Source organism: Typopeltis vanoorti, chromosome 25, assembly GCF_054136105.1.
Source record: "Typopeltis vanoorti isolate ZY-2024b chromosome 25, IOZ_Tvanoo_1.0, whole genome shotgun sequence".
Taxonomy (NCBI): domain Eukaryota; kingdom Metazoa; phylum Arthropoda; class Arachnida; order Uropygi; family Thelyphonidae; genus Typopeltis; species Typopeltis vanoorti.
Genome location: NC_143573.1, coordinates 19,834,467 through 19,852,232, shown reverse-complemented (window position 1 = coordinate 19,852,232; position 17,766 = coordinate 19,834,467). Strand labels below are relative to the sequence as shown.

Sequence of the window (17,766 nt, the reverse complement as noted above, 5' to 3'; positions counted from 1 at the left end):
GTAGCAAATTATAGAACAGTCAGTATATTTTGTATTTTTCTTATATTTGATATAGGGAATAATTTAATGGGGATATTCAGTTGTTTTTGCTGATGATGTGAAACTTCAGAGGGCAATAGTTGAACGATTTAAGTAAATCATATAACTATTGCCAGTATGCAATAGTTAAATTAGAAGTGTGGGTGAAGGCTAATGATTGTCAATTTAATGTTGCAAAATGTAAGGTAATGCACCATGTTTTGTAGCACATTGATAGCTGTACTAGACAGTAGGAAATTGATGAGGATAGGAATTTGGAGATGATGATGGACAGAGAGTTGAACTTCAGAGTGTATATTGTGAAATTTGGCAAAATAACTCAGGATATAAGTGATGTTGAACACATTGAGAAGTCTGAATAGTGTGGTTGTCATCCTTCTTTATAAGGCTATAATGCTGCATCTTGACTACTAATATGCATAGATTAGTAGTCAAGATGACTACTAATCTATTCATCACCTCCTGATCTCCAAGAAACCATGGTCACCATGGTTTCTTGGAGATCAGGAGGTGATGAATAGGATCCAGAGGTGAGTGACCGGGCTGCTGATAGATCTGTGGAATACTCCATATGAGGAAAAGTTGAAGGTATGTGGGTTTCAGAGGTTAGTCGACAGGTGAGAGAGAGAGGGGAGGAACATAATAGAAAGTTATAAGTTACTAAAGGGGTTCTATAAGACTGAGACAAAAGAAATTTTCCAATACATGGCGCATAGATACAGAACAAGAGGTCACCCCTGGAAGTTATGTAAGAGTGTGGTTAATAAGGGTGTACAGACTACATTTTTTGTCTGGAGAGTGCAATAGATTGACAAAGGTAATCTTTAGTACTCTGACAGTCAATGTGTTTAAGGAAAGGTATAATAGGTATTGCATGAATAATGGTTATTGTGAGTCTTCTGCAATGAGTTTTCTGACTCTGAGTTTGAGTTTTCAAATGCTTTTTGAAGCATTTGATGCATTTCGGTAAACCTTTTACCAAGTTTAACACAAAAGTCAATTGCAGCTCTCTGTTTGAAACTCATTTTCTGACTGTTTGTCAACACACACTGTCACCATTGGCACTGTAACTCAGCTTCTAATGAAACAAATGTTATAAACAGTTGACACAAGACTAACGAAGGTTGCTGCTTTCGACAACAATAAGATACAACAGGTGGCACCAGTGGTTTCTTCTGTTTTAGAAAAGTTCGGTTTCTTTTTGAACAGAGGTGTATTCCATGACTGAAGTAAATAACATAATTTGGTGGAAAGTGTATGACAAACAATATCAAACAGGAATTTCATGTGAAAAAGAGATTATGGAAGAGATATAAGGAGAGGGGCGGAGAGCAGATACATGAAGAATGTAAGACTCAGGCCAGGAGAGTGACTAATATGGTAAGGAAGGTGAAACTGGAATATGACAAGATACTGGCACTAAGATTCAAAGATAATTCTAGGGAATTTTTTAGCTATGTGGCCAGTAGGAAGAAAAATCATTGTGGGATAAAATTTGGAATAGAGTGACTGATGCAGGAGTCATAGTGGAGTTGTTCAATGAACAATTTATTGGAGTATTTCATACTGGAGAAGGTTTTAATATTAGAGGGATAGAGCAGGTTCTAGGTTTAGAGGTGCAAGACAAGAGTGTGTTCCAAATGCTGAGTACTCTGAAAGCTGTGGGACTGGATGGTATTTCACCATAGGTTTTGAGAGAATGTGCTAAAAAACTGACAGCTCCTTTGACTTGGATTTTCAATGAAAGTCTGGCTATGGGAAAGATATTCAGGGAATGGAAGGAAGGCAAGATAGTGCCATTGCATAAGGTCGGCAGCAGACTGGAAGTGTCTAATTATAGGCCAGTTTGTGTGTCATCAGTAGTTGTTAAGGTCTTGGAGAAATTAGTGAGGGACCATATACAGCGTTGGGCAGATGAGAGTAATATCACCTGTGAGATTCAACATGGATTTGTTAAGGGACACTCTTGCTTTAGTAATATGATTGCCTTTTATAATAAAGTGACAAAAACAGTTGAGTGAAAGTCATATACTGCCATTTTTTGGGGATTTTACAAAGGCATTTGATAGATACCACATTATAAGCTGATGCCTAAGTTGTAGCACATGGGTTTAGATGTTGGGTTTGTCAACTGGATTCAGTATTGGCTGTCTGATAGGTATCAGAAAGTTGTGTATGGTGAGGCAATATCAAGGAGGCAGAAGGTTATATGTGGGGTTCTACAGGGCTCAGTACTGGGACCTGTATTTTTTAACCTTTATATCAATGACATTGTCAATGGATTGCAAGGGAATATTTAGTTGTTTGCAGATGATGTGTGAAGCTGGGAAGGGTTATTAGTAATAGTGGAGATGTGTCAGCCCTGCAAGAGGATTTGAATAAACTGGACAGATAGGCAAATGAATGGGAGTATCAGTTTAATGCAGCAAAATGTAAAATCTTGATGTTTGAGATACATTGATGGGACGCTGCATACTGAATTGGAGGAGCTGTACTGGAGGAAGTAGGAGAGACAAGAGATCTGGGGTGATAATTGATAAAAAACTGAAATTCAGGGAGCATATTGCAAAGGTGGTGAAGTTAACCCAGAGGCTGTAATATGAGAAGGATGCTGACCTGTAGAGATAAAAGAGTTATCATTCGTTGTATAAGACTCTGATCAGACCACACACTTAGACTATTGTTCTCAAATTTAGTTGCCAGGATTTGAAGGGGATAAATTATCTATGGAAAGGGTACAGAGTCAGATAACAGAGATAGTTTCAGGACTGGAGAATGTTAGTTTTGAGGATTGGCTGAAGGAATGTCAACTGTAGAGTTTGGTGGATAGAAGGAGAGGTGATATAATTGAGACTTTTAAACTGTTGAGAGGCAGTTACAGATTTGACACTGGGGAGTTCTTTCACTTGCTGGAAGGAGCAGTGACAACGGGTTATCCCTGGAAGTTACGAAAGGAAGCTGTGAGCAAGAGGGTGAGGAGTGCTTTCTTTGCATGGAGGGTGGTTGAACCATGGAATGCATTGCCTGACAGAATAATGAGAGCAAGAACAGTCAAGAGTTCAAGTAGTGGTATGATAGACTGTGTTTCCTAGGAAGGGTCCTCTCATGATGAGTCTCTTGACTCCATGGAGGCCTGAATAATAATAATAATAATAAATAATAATATCAGGATTTCAGATTAATCAGCAGTAATTGTTTATTAGTCTAATGGAAGTTAATCAAATTTATATAGTTGTTAGAATTTAAAATTAGCCACATTTGAAATACATAAACTGAATACCATATGAAAAATATTAGTATTATTATTATATAACACCTCCAGGGAGTTCAAGGACACATCGAGGGAGGGCACCTACTCTACGACTCTCCATCAATCCACCAACCACAACTACCTTCATCATCTACACCAATGCCATCTACTGCCCACCACCACTGGTATTTTCACAGACAAACATCCATGCTCATGCCGGGATTCGAACCTGCAGCCTTTTGGCTGGAGAGCCGATACACTCGCCACTCAGCCAGCTAGGCCGGCCAGCACTAGGACTAGTTATTATAGTCTTACAGTTTTTGTAAGATGTATACATACCCAGAAATGACTTATTGTGTTTATTTATGAATACAAGGAATAAGAGAAGATGCCCATGAAATATAGATGAAAATTTTGTTAATAAACATCAAGTTTTTCCAGGTGAGTTTTTCTGTTTTTGTAATTTATTCTTAAGATAGGTGAAATTGTTGCAATGAGCAATTTCGTTTATCCAAAAGTTATTAGAATAAGTGAATCATGATTGGATAAGTATGATATTCTAATAAGATGGATGAGGTATGAGATTTATTGTGATGATAAGGAGAAAAAGAAATGAAAGAAAAAGGACAAGTAGTGCTGTTAGATGGTAGCAGAAGAGTTATGCACAGCACACACAAGTTGGAAATGCAAGAGAGAGAGAGAGAGAATGGTGTGGATTGGTTGTGAGGTAATATGGTGTGAAGTAGAGGTGGACAGAATGAAATATTATTATTTGATGATGCAGTAGGCCTGGGAATGTGAAGAATCATGACAAAGAAATGTATAGGAAAATCTAACAAATAAGAAAATTAATTCTTAAGTTTTTGATGAACTATTATTTTAGGCTCAGTATGCAATGTTAGGATCAAGAGTCTTGGATTTGATTATTTCATCATGTCAATTCATTTGTAAATTATCATTTGTAAATGGGGTGTCAAATCTCTCTCTCTATCTGTGAGAGCAGGTATGCAGTGAACATTTAGGAAGTGGCTAGCCATATGAATGTCAATGGGCTGTTGTAACCCACTAAACAACAAAAGCAATGCCTAGGAGCAGCAAGTCTGGAAAATGGCAAAATCCAGCAAGATTGCATTTCAGTCATAAAAACAACATTATTTTATTTATTTATTTATATTTTATTTTACATATTTTCTTGAATTTAGAGGCAGCAGAATAGTGTTTTCCTAGTAATGCAAACATATAAGAATGCATATACCTGAACAACAGTCTTGCATGTGAAGACCTCTATGTGGAAAGAGTATGTATGAAACTACAAATCTCGAAAGACAACTTGTTGCTGTAGTGTGAAATGAGGAACTGGATAGAAAAGAGATAAGTACTGTATTGCATTCCCTCGATCTGTCTTCATACTCAATTCCATAGACCAGAAATCACCTTAGTCAATCGACTCTGAGTCCTTTTCAACATCTCTATCTTTTTACCAACCAGGTCACCAAATCTGTGTGCAGCAAATCCATATGTGGTCAGTTCAAGGCCTTATAAAATGGAATCATAACATCATTGCTCTTACATGTCAGTGTTCTTCATATCATTCTCATAATGCACTGTGCTAGCCTCACAATTTTAGCAAAATGTCCCCAAAATTTCAGGTCCTAATTCACCAGTACCCCCAGATACCACCAATACTTCCTCTAAGACATTCCCACCAATCTTATATTCTGCATTCCATCTATGCACCCCAAACTTTAAAACCTTACACAGCTGACAGCACCATTCATTTGCCCATTCAAGTCCACTTGCAAAACTACAGTATCTGTTGTGCTTCTTATATTTCTACCCAACTTTGCAAACAACCAATACCATTTACATACAGATTAAATAGCATCAACCACAAAACAGACCTTTAGGGCACACCACTGGTGACTTTCTTCTTCTTCTTCTGGAATATTGCTCTTCACAGCTTGCTGATACCTATCAGACAGCCAATCTCCAATTCAGTACACCAATCTGCTATCCAACCCCATCTATTTTAGTTTAATTATGAGCTTGTCATGTGACCATCTATCAAAGGCTTTAGCAAAATCTAAAAATACCATAGCATACTTCCCTGTTGTCCAATGCACCTTGTTATAGAGTAAGCAGATTGCTAAAACATGATCTTCCTTTTAGCAAACCTGTGCTGTCCATCAGAGATAATGTTGCTGTCATCAACCCAATTCTGAATCCTGGTCCTCACTAGCCCCTCTCTAACACCTTCACCACAACTCCAGACAAACTGTACTTCAAAGCCTTAGTCTTATCATCCCTTTATGAAGTGGAACAATTTTACCCTCTTTCCACTCCTTTGGAACTTGGGAATATCTAAGACTCACATTAAAGAGGTACATTAAAGCTGTTAATTCCCTGACACATTTCCTCAAGACATGTGGTGATGCACCATCAAGTCCTACTGCTTTATCGACATTAAGTTTACTCAATTTGTCATATACCTTCTTCTCACTGCTCCCAAGTTCTGCATGATATTACTTTCACGAGGATGAAATACCTTTATGAACTGCTGAGCCAACATCTCTACTATATCCTCCTCAATCTTTTTCATTCTACCACTCTCTCCAACTAGTATCATCCTTCCAAAATCATTCTTTCTTCTACTGATCACATATCAAAAAATACTCACTAGGATTCCTTTTGGTCTCATTAGCTAAGTGCTTTTATACTGCACTTGTGATACTCTTACCAAGTGATTTACCTCTCCTTCTTGCTCTTTGCAGTCCTTGTGTAATCAACTGTTACCACTTATCTTATGCTTCCTCCATAATGCCTTCCAAACTGTATGCTTCACCTCTTCACTCATCCATTTCACACACACATCTTATTGGAACTCTTGACCTTTGGAATGCATTCAGACATTACCACCGCCAGACAGTTCCTGAACAGGTCCTAAGTAGCATTTAGCCCTTTTCCTTCCAATTCATTTCATACTATAGCTGCAAGTTGTCTCCTGAGCTTATCATAATCACCAGCCTTATAGTTCCATATATATGCCCTTCTCACACACATTATTTGGCCACCACCCAAATAATCAACTCATAGTCACTCTCACCAACTGGAGGGAGATTCAACACCTTATTTACAATAACATCCTCTGATGAGATAATCAAATCCAAGACCTTTGATCCCTGTGCACCCTCTGTTATACTGCCTATGGTAATTGTCCATCAAAAACTCAAGAAATTCATTCTTTTTTGCTGCCAAATGCTGTTTCTTCATTCCAGTTTATATTACCATAATTAAAATCATGCATAATGATCATCCTTTTCTTATTAACTAGACCAATTTGCCCATGCATTTCATTCTGCCATCTCACTTTCTTCTCATGGACATTATCAGGTCTATAGTAATACCTAACTAGATATTTCATTCTCTTCTCCTCCACCTTCAGAACCTCTGCCACTGTTCCTTCCTTTCATCTCCACCTTAGATAGAAATAACTCCCCTGCTATCATTAACAGCACTCCTTCTCCTCTTCTATCTTACCTATTCTCATGAAAAAAACATGGGACAGTTTGGGAATGTTGATGTTTATATCCTTAATCATTAACATCATGATCAATATTATTAACATTTTGAGAGAGGTTTAAATCAGGATATCCAACTATTTGTTGAATTCTAAGGTAGGAGAGTTGTCACTAGAGCAGATTTTGTGGCTCTACAGAGAATTTGATAGACTATGTGAGGGTAAGCAAATGGAGTTACTTGTTCACTGTTTCACAGTGTAAAGTATATAGTTGGTTGGTTACTAAGTATATAATTGGTAGGGATATCTTTGGTTGATGATAAGCAACTTAAAATTTATGGGAAACCTTGCTAAAATTGTAAGAGCATTGGTCACTTAGTTTTCAGTGGACTGAGGATGTATTAGAAAGGGTCTACTGACAGCTAAATTTGTTTTCTTGTTTGGAATATTGTGTATGAAGAAAGATTGAGTAAATGCAATTTATATAGCCTAATGAAAAGGAGAAGATTAGGAGAAATGATTGAAATAAATTATTATTATTATTATTATTATTATTATTAGAGATGACCCTAAAAACTATAGTGGTATCAGTACTAAATTCCTGTTACAAAATATATAGCAGAATCTTAAATAATAAAGTAATGAAATATTCCAAAAACTTTATTCTAGAAGTACAGAATGGATTTAGAACAGGAGATCATTTATAGACCAGGCCTTTTGCCTAAAATTAATAATAGAGGAAAGAAGAGAATATAATTTAGAAACACATATTGCATTTATTGACTTTGAAAAAGCATTTGACAAAATTAAAAGAAACATATTATTTAACATATTAAAAGAAAGACAAATACCAAATAATATCCTAAAAGCTATCACAAGTATATATGAAAATAATCAAATACAAATAAGATTAAATCACGAGCTATCATATACGAGAGAGATAAACCAAGGGGTCCGACAGGGATGTCCGCTCTCAGCAACTCTTTTTAATATCTACTTAAATGAAATAATAATAAAATGGAATAAAAATTTACATCAAGGAATTAAACTTTCTCCTACAGTTAACTTAAACACTCTCCTCTTTGCCGACGACCAAATAATAATTACAAATTCTGAAGATGACTTACAGAAAGCTATTTTAGATCTAAATGAGATATCCAAAGATTATGGTGTGATAATATCAACGGAAAAATCAAAAACTATGGCCTTTAAAGGACAAGATCCAGCAAGAACTAAAATAGTAATAGATAACAAGATCTTAGAACAGGTGAATTCATTTAACTACCTAGGATGTATGATCACATATGAAAATGAAAAAGATAAAAACTGAAAAATTGCAAAATATTTAAAAATAACAGGTGTAATTAACTCTATATTTAAAACAAACCAGGCTAAAAGTATACAATACATTAGCCCTACAAGTCTTAATGTATGGAAGCAAAATCCGGACAATAAAACAAAAAGACAAACAAAGATTAACAACAGCAGAAATGAAGTTTATGAGAAAAACTGCAAAGTATACCCTATTTGATCGCAAAAGAAACGAAGATATTATGAAAGAATTAAACCAAGAACCAGTAATAGAAAAAATTAAAAAATATAAACATAAATCGATGGAATACATTCAAAGAATGAAAACAGAAAGATTACCAAAACAAGCCTTTAAAGTACAAGCCATTAGGAAAAAAGAAAACCAGGACATCCTCTTAAACGATTCAACGATGACTTCTAAGGCTGGAACAGGCTATGCTAGGCCTAAATCCTTGATATGCATGATGATGATGATGATGATGATTATTCAGGCCTCCATGGAGTCAAAAGACTCGTCGTGGGAGGTCCTTTCTAAGAAACACAAGTCTATCAAGACTCATCGAGGGAGGTCCCTCCTAGGAAACACAAAGTCTATCATACCACTCCTTAAACGCATTGACCGTTCTCGCTCTCACCACTCCATCAGGCAATGCATTCCATGGTTCAACAACCCTCCATGCAAAGAAACCACTCCTCACCCTCTTTCTCACAGTTTCCTTTCATAACTTCCAGAGATGGCCCCTTGTCATGACTCCTTCCCACTGTTCAACCAAGCGAAAGAACTCCCCAGTGTCAACCCTGTAACCACCTCCCAACAGTTTAAAAGTCTCAATCATATCACCCCCTCGTTCTTCTATCCACCAAACTCTGCAGTCCACACTCACTCAGCTGATCATCATAAATAACATTGTACAGTCCCGACACCATCTTTGTTATCTGCCTTTGTACCCTTTCCACAGTTAATTTATCTCCTTCAAATCCTGGTGACCCGATTCAAGAAAAAGTGTGGTCTGATCAGAGTCTTATACAATGGAATGATAACCATTTTATCACTGCAGGTCAGTGTCCTTCTCATTATTGCAGTAATCTTCTGCGTTACCGTCACTACCTTTGCAATATGTCCCCTAAATTTCAGGTTTCTATCAATCATCAAACCCAGATCTCTTGTCTCTCTTACTTCCTGCAGTTTAACTCCTCCCATAGAGTATGCAGTGTCCTATCGATGTTTCCCAAACCTCAAGACCTTACATTTTGCTGCATTAAACTGAGACCCCCATTCATTTGCCCATCTATCTAGCTTATTCAAATCCTCTTGCAGGGATACCACATCTGCACTGTTACTAATAACCCTTCCCAGCTTTGCATCATCTGCAAACAACCGAATATCCCCTTGCAATCCACGGACAATGTCATTGATATAGAGGTTAAACAATATAGGTCCCTGTACTGAGCTGTGTGGAACCCCACTTGTAACCTTCTGCCTCTTTGATATTGCTCCACTATACACAACTCTCTGATACCTATCGGACAGCCAATCCTGAATCCAGTTGACCAATCTGACATCCAGACCCATGGGCTGCAACTTGAATATCAGCTTATCATGTGGCACCCTGTCAAATGCCTTTGATAAGTGATTTTTACTAAATTAATGTAGATAAAATATTTCATAGAATGGAAGAAACAGTGGTAGAACTAGAGGCTATTTGAAGCTACATAAAGAAACTGTGAGCTTCTTTATGTATAATGAATTGGTGTATGGAATGCAATCCCTGTGAATGCAGAAATGGTGATGTGGTGAGAGTAGAAACATTGAATTCATTTAAAGCAGAGTTTGATAAGCTATGTGTAACAGTCGAACCATCCACTACTAGTTTTTTTGTGTCTGCGGAAGTCTGATGATGATGATAATAATAGTAATATAAACAATTTATCTTGGAAAAAAAAAAAAAGACTACAGTTTACTATTTACAGCAATTAATCCTTTTGGTTCATTATATTACTCATTAAGAACATTACATTGATAATGTTAATGTTATGTGAATATTTAAAATGTTTCAAAATATATAGTTTTTTTTTTTTAATTAGCTGGTTATGATCCATCAGCAAGAACTGAACCAAAGTACAAAAAAAATCTGCTTATTGAAGTAAGTGTAAGGAAACATACCAAAATACCCTTATTTTTAGAATCAATTTGATCTTGTGCAAACTGTTATTTGCTTGCACTTGGATAAACTAATAATGTAAACAAGAATATAATTTCCTGTGTTGTTTAATATATATTCTAACCTAGAAAAAACTTACTACAGCACTCTCTAGTCATACTGTTTTTAATTCATGTCTATTTGGAAAGTTGAAAGTTGATATATAGGTTCAGTACTATCCATTGAGTGTCTTGGAACGTATCCCCTGCAGATAAGGGAAGATTACTGTACAATGGAACCACAGATCTTTTATCTCTGGTGGTCATCATCCTTCAAAGTATTGCAGCTGTCCTCTGGATTACATTCACCCCTTTTGTAATATGTCCCTAAACTTCAAGTTTCTGTCAATCATCACCTCAAATTTGACACTCCTGTTCTACCACCACTACCCTTGTGCAATGTTGCCCTCCTTGGGCAAGTTTTCCATAGCCAGACTCTCATTTCGAAGCCAAGTGAAATCAGCTGTCAGCGCCTTAGCATATTCCATAAAAGCACGTGGTGAAATCCCATCCATTCCCATTGCCTTATTTGACATCCAGAGAACTTAATATTTATAGCATGCTCTTCCTCTTACTCTTCCAAACCTCAAACTCTCCCCAACCCTCTGGTAACAAAACTACCTTTTCTGAAATGAAATACCCAATAAAGTGATCATTAAATAACTCCATTATGTCTTCTGCATTGGTTATTCTACTCCCATTTTTGTCTAATAATGCCATTCTTCAACAATCATTTCTCCTCCTCCTTGACACACAATGAAAGAATTCCTTCAGATTTTCCTTTGACTGCAGGGCTAATCTCCTCTCATAATTCCTTACCATGCTAATCATTTTCTAGCCTGAGTTTTATTTTCTTCATGCAACTGCACTCTTCTCCTTATAAGTTTTTGATAACCTCTTTTTCATCTACAGTTCCTGTTTGATATCATTAGTCATCCATGACACCAGATCTTGTTTTTTTTTCCAGTCAAGGTATACAACTTGCAACTGCTACTATATATATTTCGTCACTAGTTCTCATGCATGGTGATATCTACCTCATCCAATTCTTCCACCCATAGAACTGCCCGAAGCTGATTTCTAAGATTCTTATAATCACCTGCCTTATAATTTCACTTAAATTCCATGCTTTATTTTATTCTAAAATGCTTAGAAATGCCTCAGCACTTCTGCATGTCTCCTCATCTCCTGAGTTAAGACCACTTGGTCAATATATCCAATTGGTGGTAAAGATGCCATTTCAGTTATAGTCAGGTGCTCTGATGCCAGGATCAAATCCAAAACTCTTAAGCCTCTTGTCTCTTCTACTACATGTTGCCTGAGACATTTGTCCCTTTAGAATTTCATAAATTCCTTTCCTTACTACTACATGCTGTTTCTTCTTCCCAATTTATACTACTGTAGTTAAAATCTCCAATAATGATCACTCATTTCGTACTTCCCAAGCTGAGCTCCTACAAAATCTTTGTAAAAATAATACAGAATCATCTAAATAACATTTAAACCAATGGTTATCAAACTTATTTGGCTTACTCCCCCTTTCCAAAAAAAACTTGATTCAGCACCCCCCCCCCCCCCCGGAAACTACTTTCTAAGACCTGACCAGCTCTACCTGATACATATAAAAGAAAATCGTATGAAAATCGGATCAGCAGTTCTCGAGTTTTAAATGAACAAACAGATAGATATAGATACAGAAACTGATTTGCGATTTATTATGCATCTAGTAGAGATTTTTGAAGTTTGGAAATAAAACACCTTGGAACTGAAATTTTAAAACTATTTATTGAAATCAACAAAGAAACATAAATTGCACATAAACATAGGACATATTGGAGCTGAAAATTTAATAACACTATTAAAATTAAGAAAACAAACATAAATTGCAAATATGTAAAAATCGTGCAGTAAATAACAATCAGCAATATTAAAGGATGAGCCTAGTGTGCTGCTACCAGTTTATTGATTTTTGGCTCGATATTTGATAGCAGCATTCTTAAATTACTGCGATCAGCTATTTGCTGTCAGTTTCTGTTTTTAGTTAAAAGATTTGTGACTGCACTGAATCCACGCTTCACTAAATGTGATGATGGAAATATAACTAAAAACTTTTTTTTTACTACAGTACATAATCCAGGATAAAATATCGGCATCTGCTTTTGCAACCAGAACTGTTGGTACCCGTTTTTGAATTTTAATTTCAATTCCTCATTTGTTGTTACTTCTATCAGTTCTTCTTATATTGTATAGATTCTTCTGTATTTGTACTTGAAAACAGGTCCAAAACCCAATCGGGTATTTTCATTTCAAGAATATCTTTACATCATTGGTTGAAATCACAATGGAGAGCCTCCAAGTGCTGATGATAGCTGAGCACGTCTTCATCACATTTTTCCACTGTTCACAGATTTGGAAACTGGCTGAATTCTCCTCATCCTAAGTTTCATTTGTACAGGACAAGTTTTGACACAAACACAGAAATAACAACTTTTGTTTTTATTAAATTCAGCTCATTTCCTTGGAGCCGTAAATTTGTTTCATTAAATTTGTTAACCAAGTCGGTCAAATAAACTATGTCACTTTTGATATTAATCAAGTTGGCTCAAAAAGAATACTCTCTGTTTTCTAAAAACTGTAGCACTGAGTCAAAGAGTTTATAAAATCGATTCAAACAGGCACCCTTTGATAGCCAACAAACATGGAGCAGCAAGTGATTGAATTCTTCATCGTTTTCAATACAAAGTGTCAAACAATCTGTCATTTAATGACTGACTTTTGATTTTGTTGACTGCTGTAATTGCATAATGTAATAACCTGTGTAAGCAATCACTCAGGTATTTGGTAACTAAATGTTGATGATGATTCACACAGTGTACATCAAATACATATGGCACTGCCTCTTTGAAATATGCAATAAAACCATGATAGTTCCCTACCATTGCTGTGCACCATCGATAGCAACTGACAAGAAAAAACTCTTCCAATGTATGAGATATCGATTCTCCTTTAGTGTCAGTTAACAAATTTTTAGCAAATAATAATTCTTGGCAAATTTTTTCTTCTTTTATGTATCATACATATGCTGAAAGTAGACTCATAAAGTTGTATAGAGAGCTGGGTTGATTTTAAATATCACATAATGAGTCTTCAACATCCTGGGGCAATTCATCAATTCTTCGTTGCACTGTATTATTGCTCAAAGGAAATTTCTTGATAATATCAGAGGCTGAATTATGCAGTACAGTGTGTATGACCTTACTAACAGCTGGTATGATTAGTTTTTCACCAACATTGTGCAGTTTTCCTGATTTAGCAATCAGTAAGGAAATGTAAGAGGCATGCAACCCATCATCATTATTATTATTATAATAATTATTATTATTCATGCCTCCATGGAGTCAAAAGACTCATCATGGGAAGTTCTTTCTAGAAACACCAGTTTATCAAGACTCATCAAGGGAGGTCCCTCCTAGGAAACAAAGTCTATCATACCACTCCTTAAACTCATTGACTGTTCTCGCACTCACCACTCCATCAGGCAATGCATTCCATGGTTCAACAACCCTCCATGCAAAGAAACCACTCCTCACCCTCTTTCTCACCGTTTCCTTTCTTAACTTCCAGGGATGGCCTCTTGTCATCACTCCTTCCTGCTGTTCAACCAAGTGAAAGAACTCCCCAGTGTCAACCCTGTAACCACCTCTCAACAATTTAAAAGTCTCAATCATATCACCCCCTCCTTCTTCTATCCACCAAACTCTGCAGTCCACACTCACTCAGCCGATCATCATAAATAACGTTGTACAGTCCCGACGCCATCTTCTGCCTTTGTACCCTTTCCACAGTTAATTTATCCCCTTCAAATCCTGGGGACCAGATCCAAGAACAATAGTCTAAGTGTGGTCTGATCAGAGTCTTATACAATGGAATGATAACCTTCTTATCTCTGTAGGTCAGTGTCCTTCTCATTATTGCAGCAATCTGCTGTGTTACCTTCACTACCTTTGCAATATATCCCCTAAATTTCAGGTTTCTATCAATCATCAAACCCAGATCTCTTGTCTCTCCTACTTCCTGCAGTTTAACTCCTCCCATAGAGTATGCAGCATCCCATCGATGTTTCCCAAACTTCAAGACCTTACATTTTGTTGCATTAAACTGAGACCCCATTCATTTGCCCATCTATTTAGCTTATTCAAATCCTCTTGCAGGGCTACCACATCTGCACTATTACTAATAACACTTCCCAGCTTTGCATCATCAGCAAACAACTGAATATCCCCTTGCAATCCATGGACAATATCATTGATATAAAGGTTAAACAATATAGGTCCCTGTACTGAGCCGTGTGGAACCCCACTTGTAATCTTCTGCCGCTTTGATATTGCTCCACCATACACAACTCTCTGATACCTATCGGACAGCCAATCCTGAATCCAGTTGACCAATCTGACATCCAGACCTATGTGCTGCAACTTGAATATCAGCTTATCATGTGGCACCCTGTCAAATGCCTTTGCTAAGTCTAGGAAATAGCAGTATATGCCTTTCCCTCATCTAATGCCTCTTGTAACTTTATCATAAAAGGCTAGCATATTGCTAAAACAAGAGCACCCCTTCACAAATCCATGTTGATTCTCACAGATAACATTACCCTCATCTGCCCAATGCTGTATATGGTCCCTCACTACTTTCTCCAAGATCTTACTAACTACTGATGACACACAAACTGGCCTATAATTAGACACTTCCAGTCTGTTACAGCCCTTATGCAATGGCACTATCTTACCTTCCTTCCATTCCATGGGCACCTTTCCAGCAGCCATACTTTCATTGAAAAGCCAGGTCAAAGGCACTGTTAGTTCCTTAGCACATTCTCTCAAAACTTGTAGTGAAATACCATCCAGTCACACATCTTGGCTAACATCCAGAGTACTCAGTATGTGGAACACACGCTCCTCCTGCACCTCTAAACCTTGAAACTGCCCTGTAATCCACTAGTATTCATATTGACTCATCCAGGATGAAATACTTCAATAAAGTGTTCATTGAACAATTCTACTATGTCCTCTGCATCAGTCACTCTATTCCCATTTTTATTCCCCAATGTCATTCTTCCACAGTCATTTCTCCTCCTACTGGCCACATTGCTAAAAAATTCCCTAGGATTTACCTTGGATCTAAGGGCCAATCTTTTCTCATATGACTAGTATGGTAAGGAAGATTTCACCTTCCTTACCATACTAGTCACTCTCCTGGCCTGTATCTTATATTCTTCATGCATCTTCTCTTCACCTGTCTCCTTATATCTCTTCCATAGCCTTTTTTTCGCATGCATTTCCTGTTTAATATTGTTTGTCATACACTTTATTCCAAATTATGTCCTCTTCTTCCCTCGTGGAATGCAGCTTACCATTGCTGCTAACAAATATTCCTTTACAATTTCCCAAGCACTAATGATATCCCGGCCTTCCAATTCCTTCCTCCACGAAACTTCCCCAAGTTGACTTCTGAGACTATTATAATCACGTGCTTTGTAATTCCACATATGTTCCTGTCTCTTTGATTCTCCTGCATGTCTATTCATTTTCCAAGTTAAAACCATATGGTCACTCTTTCCAACTGGTGGGAGAGATTTCATGTCAGTTATTATCAACTCTTCTGATGCTATAACCAAATCCAAAACTCTTGAACCTCTTGTTCCTTCTGTTACATGTTGCATAAGACATTTGTCCCTCAAGAACTCTAGAAATTCCATTCTCTTATTGCTACATTCATCTTGCTCTCCCCAATTTATACTACTGTAGTTAAAATCTCCTATAACAATCATTCTTCTTGCACTTGCCATGCTCAACTGTCTCAACATCTCCTGGTCCCCATCCTCTGTGCTCCTTGGTCTGTAGCAACACCCCACTAAATATCCTGTCTTGCCCACCTCCATCTCACACCATATGCTTTCAAAATCATTGCGTCACAGCCTTCCAAAGCCTCCACTCTTAGAGGACATAGGTCGTCTAGCTTGGATGCTGCTAAAAACATACTTGATAATGTTGGTTGTTTCAAAAAAAAAAAATTTTAAGTGCTTGAAAATATGATAAATTCTTATCTTTTTTATCAGCATGAACTTTTGTCAAATGTTCTTCTAGTCTTTGAAGGCTTCATAGATTCTTTAAAAAAACGTTTTAGCAAATCAAGCACATTGATAATGTTTTGTTTGAGGTGACTAAATAAAGCCATATTTCAAATTTTTGATATTATATTGTGTACATTTCTTCATGGGTTCAGCCATGATATTATCTGTAAAAAAAACGTGAAATTTACAAAATTTCTAGAATGCAATTTCTCATGTACCTAAACCAAATTATTTTTGCAAGAAAAGGTATAAAAAATACTCATGTGAAACCTGCTGTTTTATTGTAACAACAGTAATTTGTTTTCTTTACAAGGATTTGTTTTAATCCTTGTAAAGAACGTACCGAATAGGTATTGAATATTAAAATATGCATCAAATTGCTAACTGCTTGTCACACATTTCAGAAACAAACTAAAACTGATTTCATATGTCTCATGTATTTATAGTATTATACAGTGAACAAGTCATAACATGCCATGTTCTTGCTGATGCATACTGGACTTGTAAAATCCTAATCATTTGAAAGTGCACACCTGCCAACACTTTGCTTGTTAAGACCTGTATTCAGACTTCAATGCCTATCAGCTGTAACTTGCATTTTGTACGTTTCCTTGGAAAATAAAGCAACCATTATGATCTTTACTTATATTATACAATAGTTATATCATCAAAATTTTTGATGATCAATTTCTTTCAGCACATAATCTTTGTCCTTTATGCTTTCACTGCTCCCTTGCTTCAATTCAATGTCTCCTTTTTGCTCATGAGGCCACTACTGCTCCCTGGATCATTCCAGCACTCCCAATGGGGTAGTACTGCCCACTTTGGGAACCACTGATTTAGATGATTAAAAGAATAAATAAAAAGAAAAATAAAATAAAATAAATGAAAGGAAGCTAATAGAAGAAGAACAAGCTTGCTTTAGAAAAACAGATCAACAATTTACTATATCTTTACTCTTCATAGGCTAGTCAAAATTGCATGGGACAAAGGGAGTTTCTGTTTAATGGATTTGAAATAAGCATTTGATTCTGTCAATAGAGGAAAACTTATTTGAATATTCTTCTTCTTCTGCCTAACGTGGATTTTAGGGCAAGTGGCCTGTTCCGGTCTCATGCCATCTCTTTCTTGGTCTTCCGATTCTTCTTTTTCCAGGCCTGTTCCGGTCTCATGCCATCTCTTTCTTGGTCTTCCGATTCTTCTTTTTCCATTTATTTTGTATCTGTATAATATTTTTGGTAGTCTGCTGTTGTCCATTTGATTTAAATGTTCTAGCTATTTTTGTTTATACTGTCTTATGTAGTAATTAATTGATT

At 36.6% G+C, this 17,766-nt stretch overlaps 1 protein-coding gene across 1 annotated transcript in view; it reads left to right on the top strand.

Annotated features, from left to right (window-relative positions):
• Positions 1 to 17,766, top strand: part of LOC150092589 (1-phosphatidylinositol 4,5-bisphosphate phosphodiesterase delta-4-like) — a 324,472-nt gene that overhangs the window by 251,708 nt on the left and 54,998 nt on the right. The window contains exon 17 of the mRNA XM_090414401.1: positions 10,203 to 10,261. Within this exon, the coding sequence (XP_090270527.1) occupies positions 10,203 to 10,261 (59 nt within the window). The remainder of the gene's footprint in view (positions 1 to 10,202; positions 10,262 to 17,766) is intronic.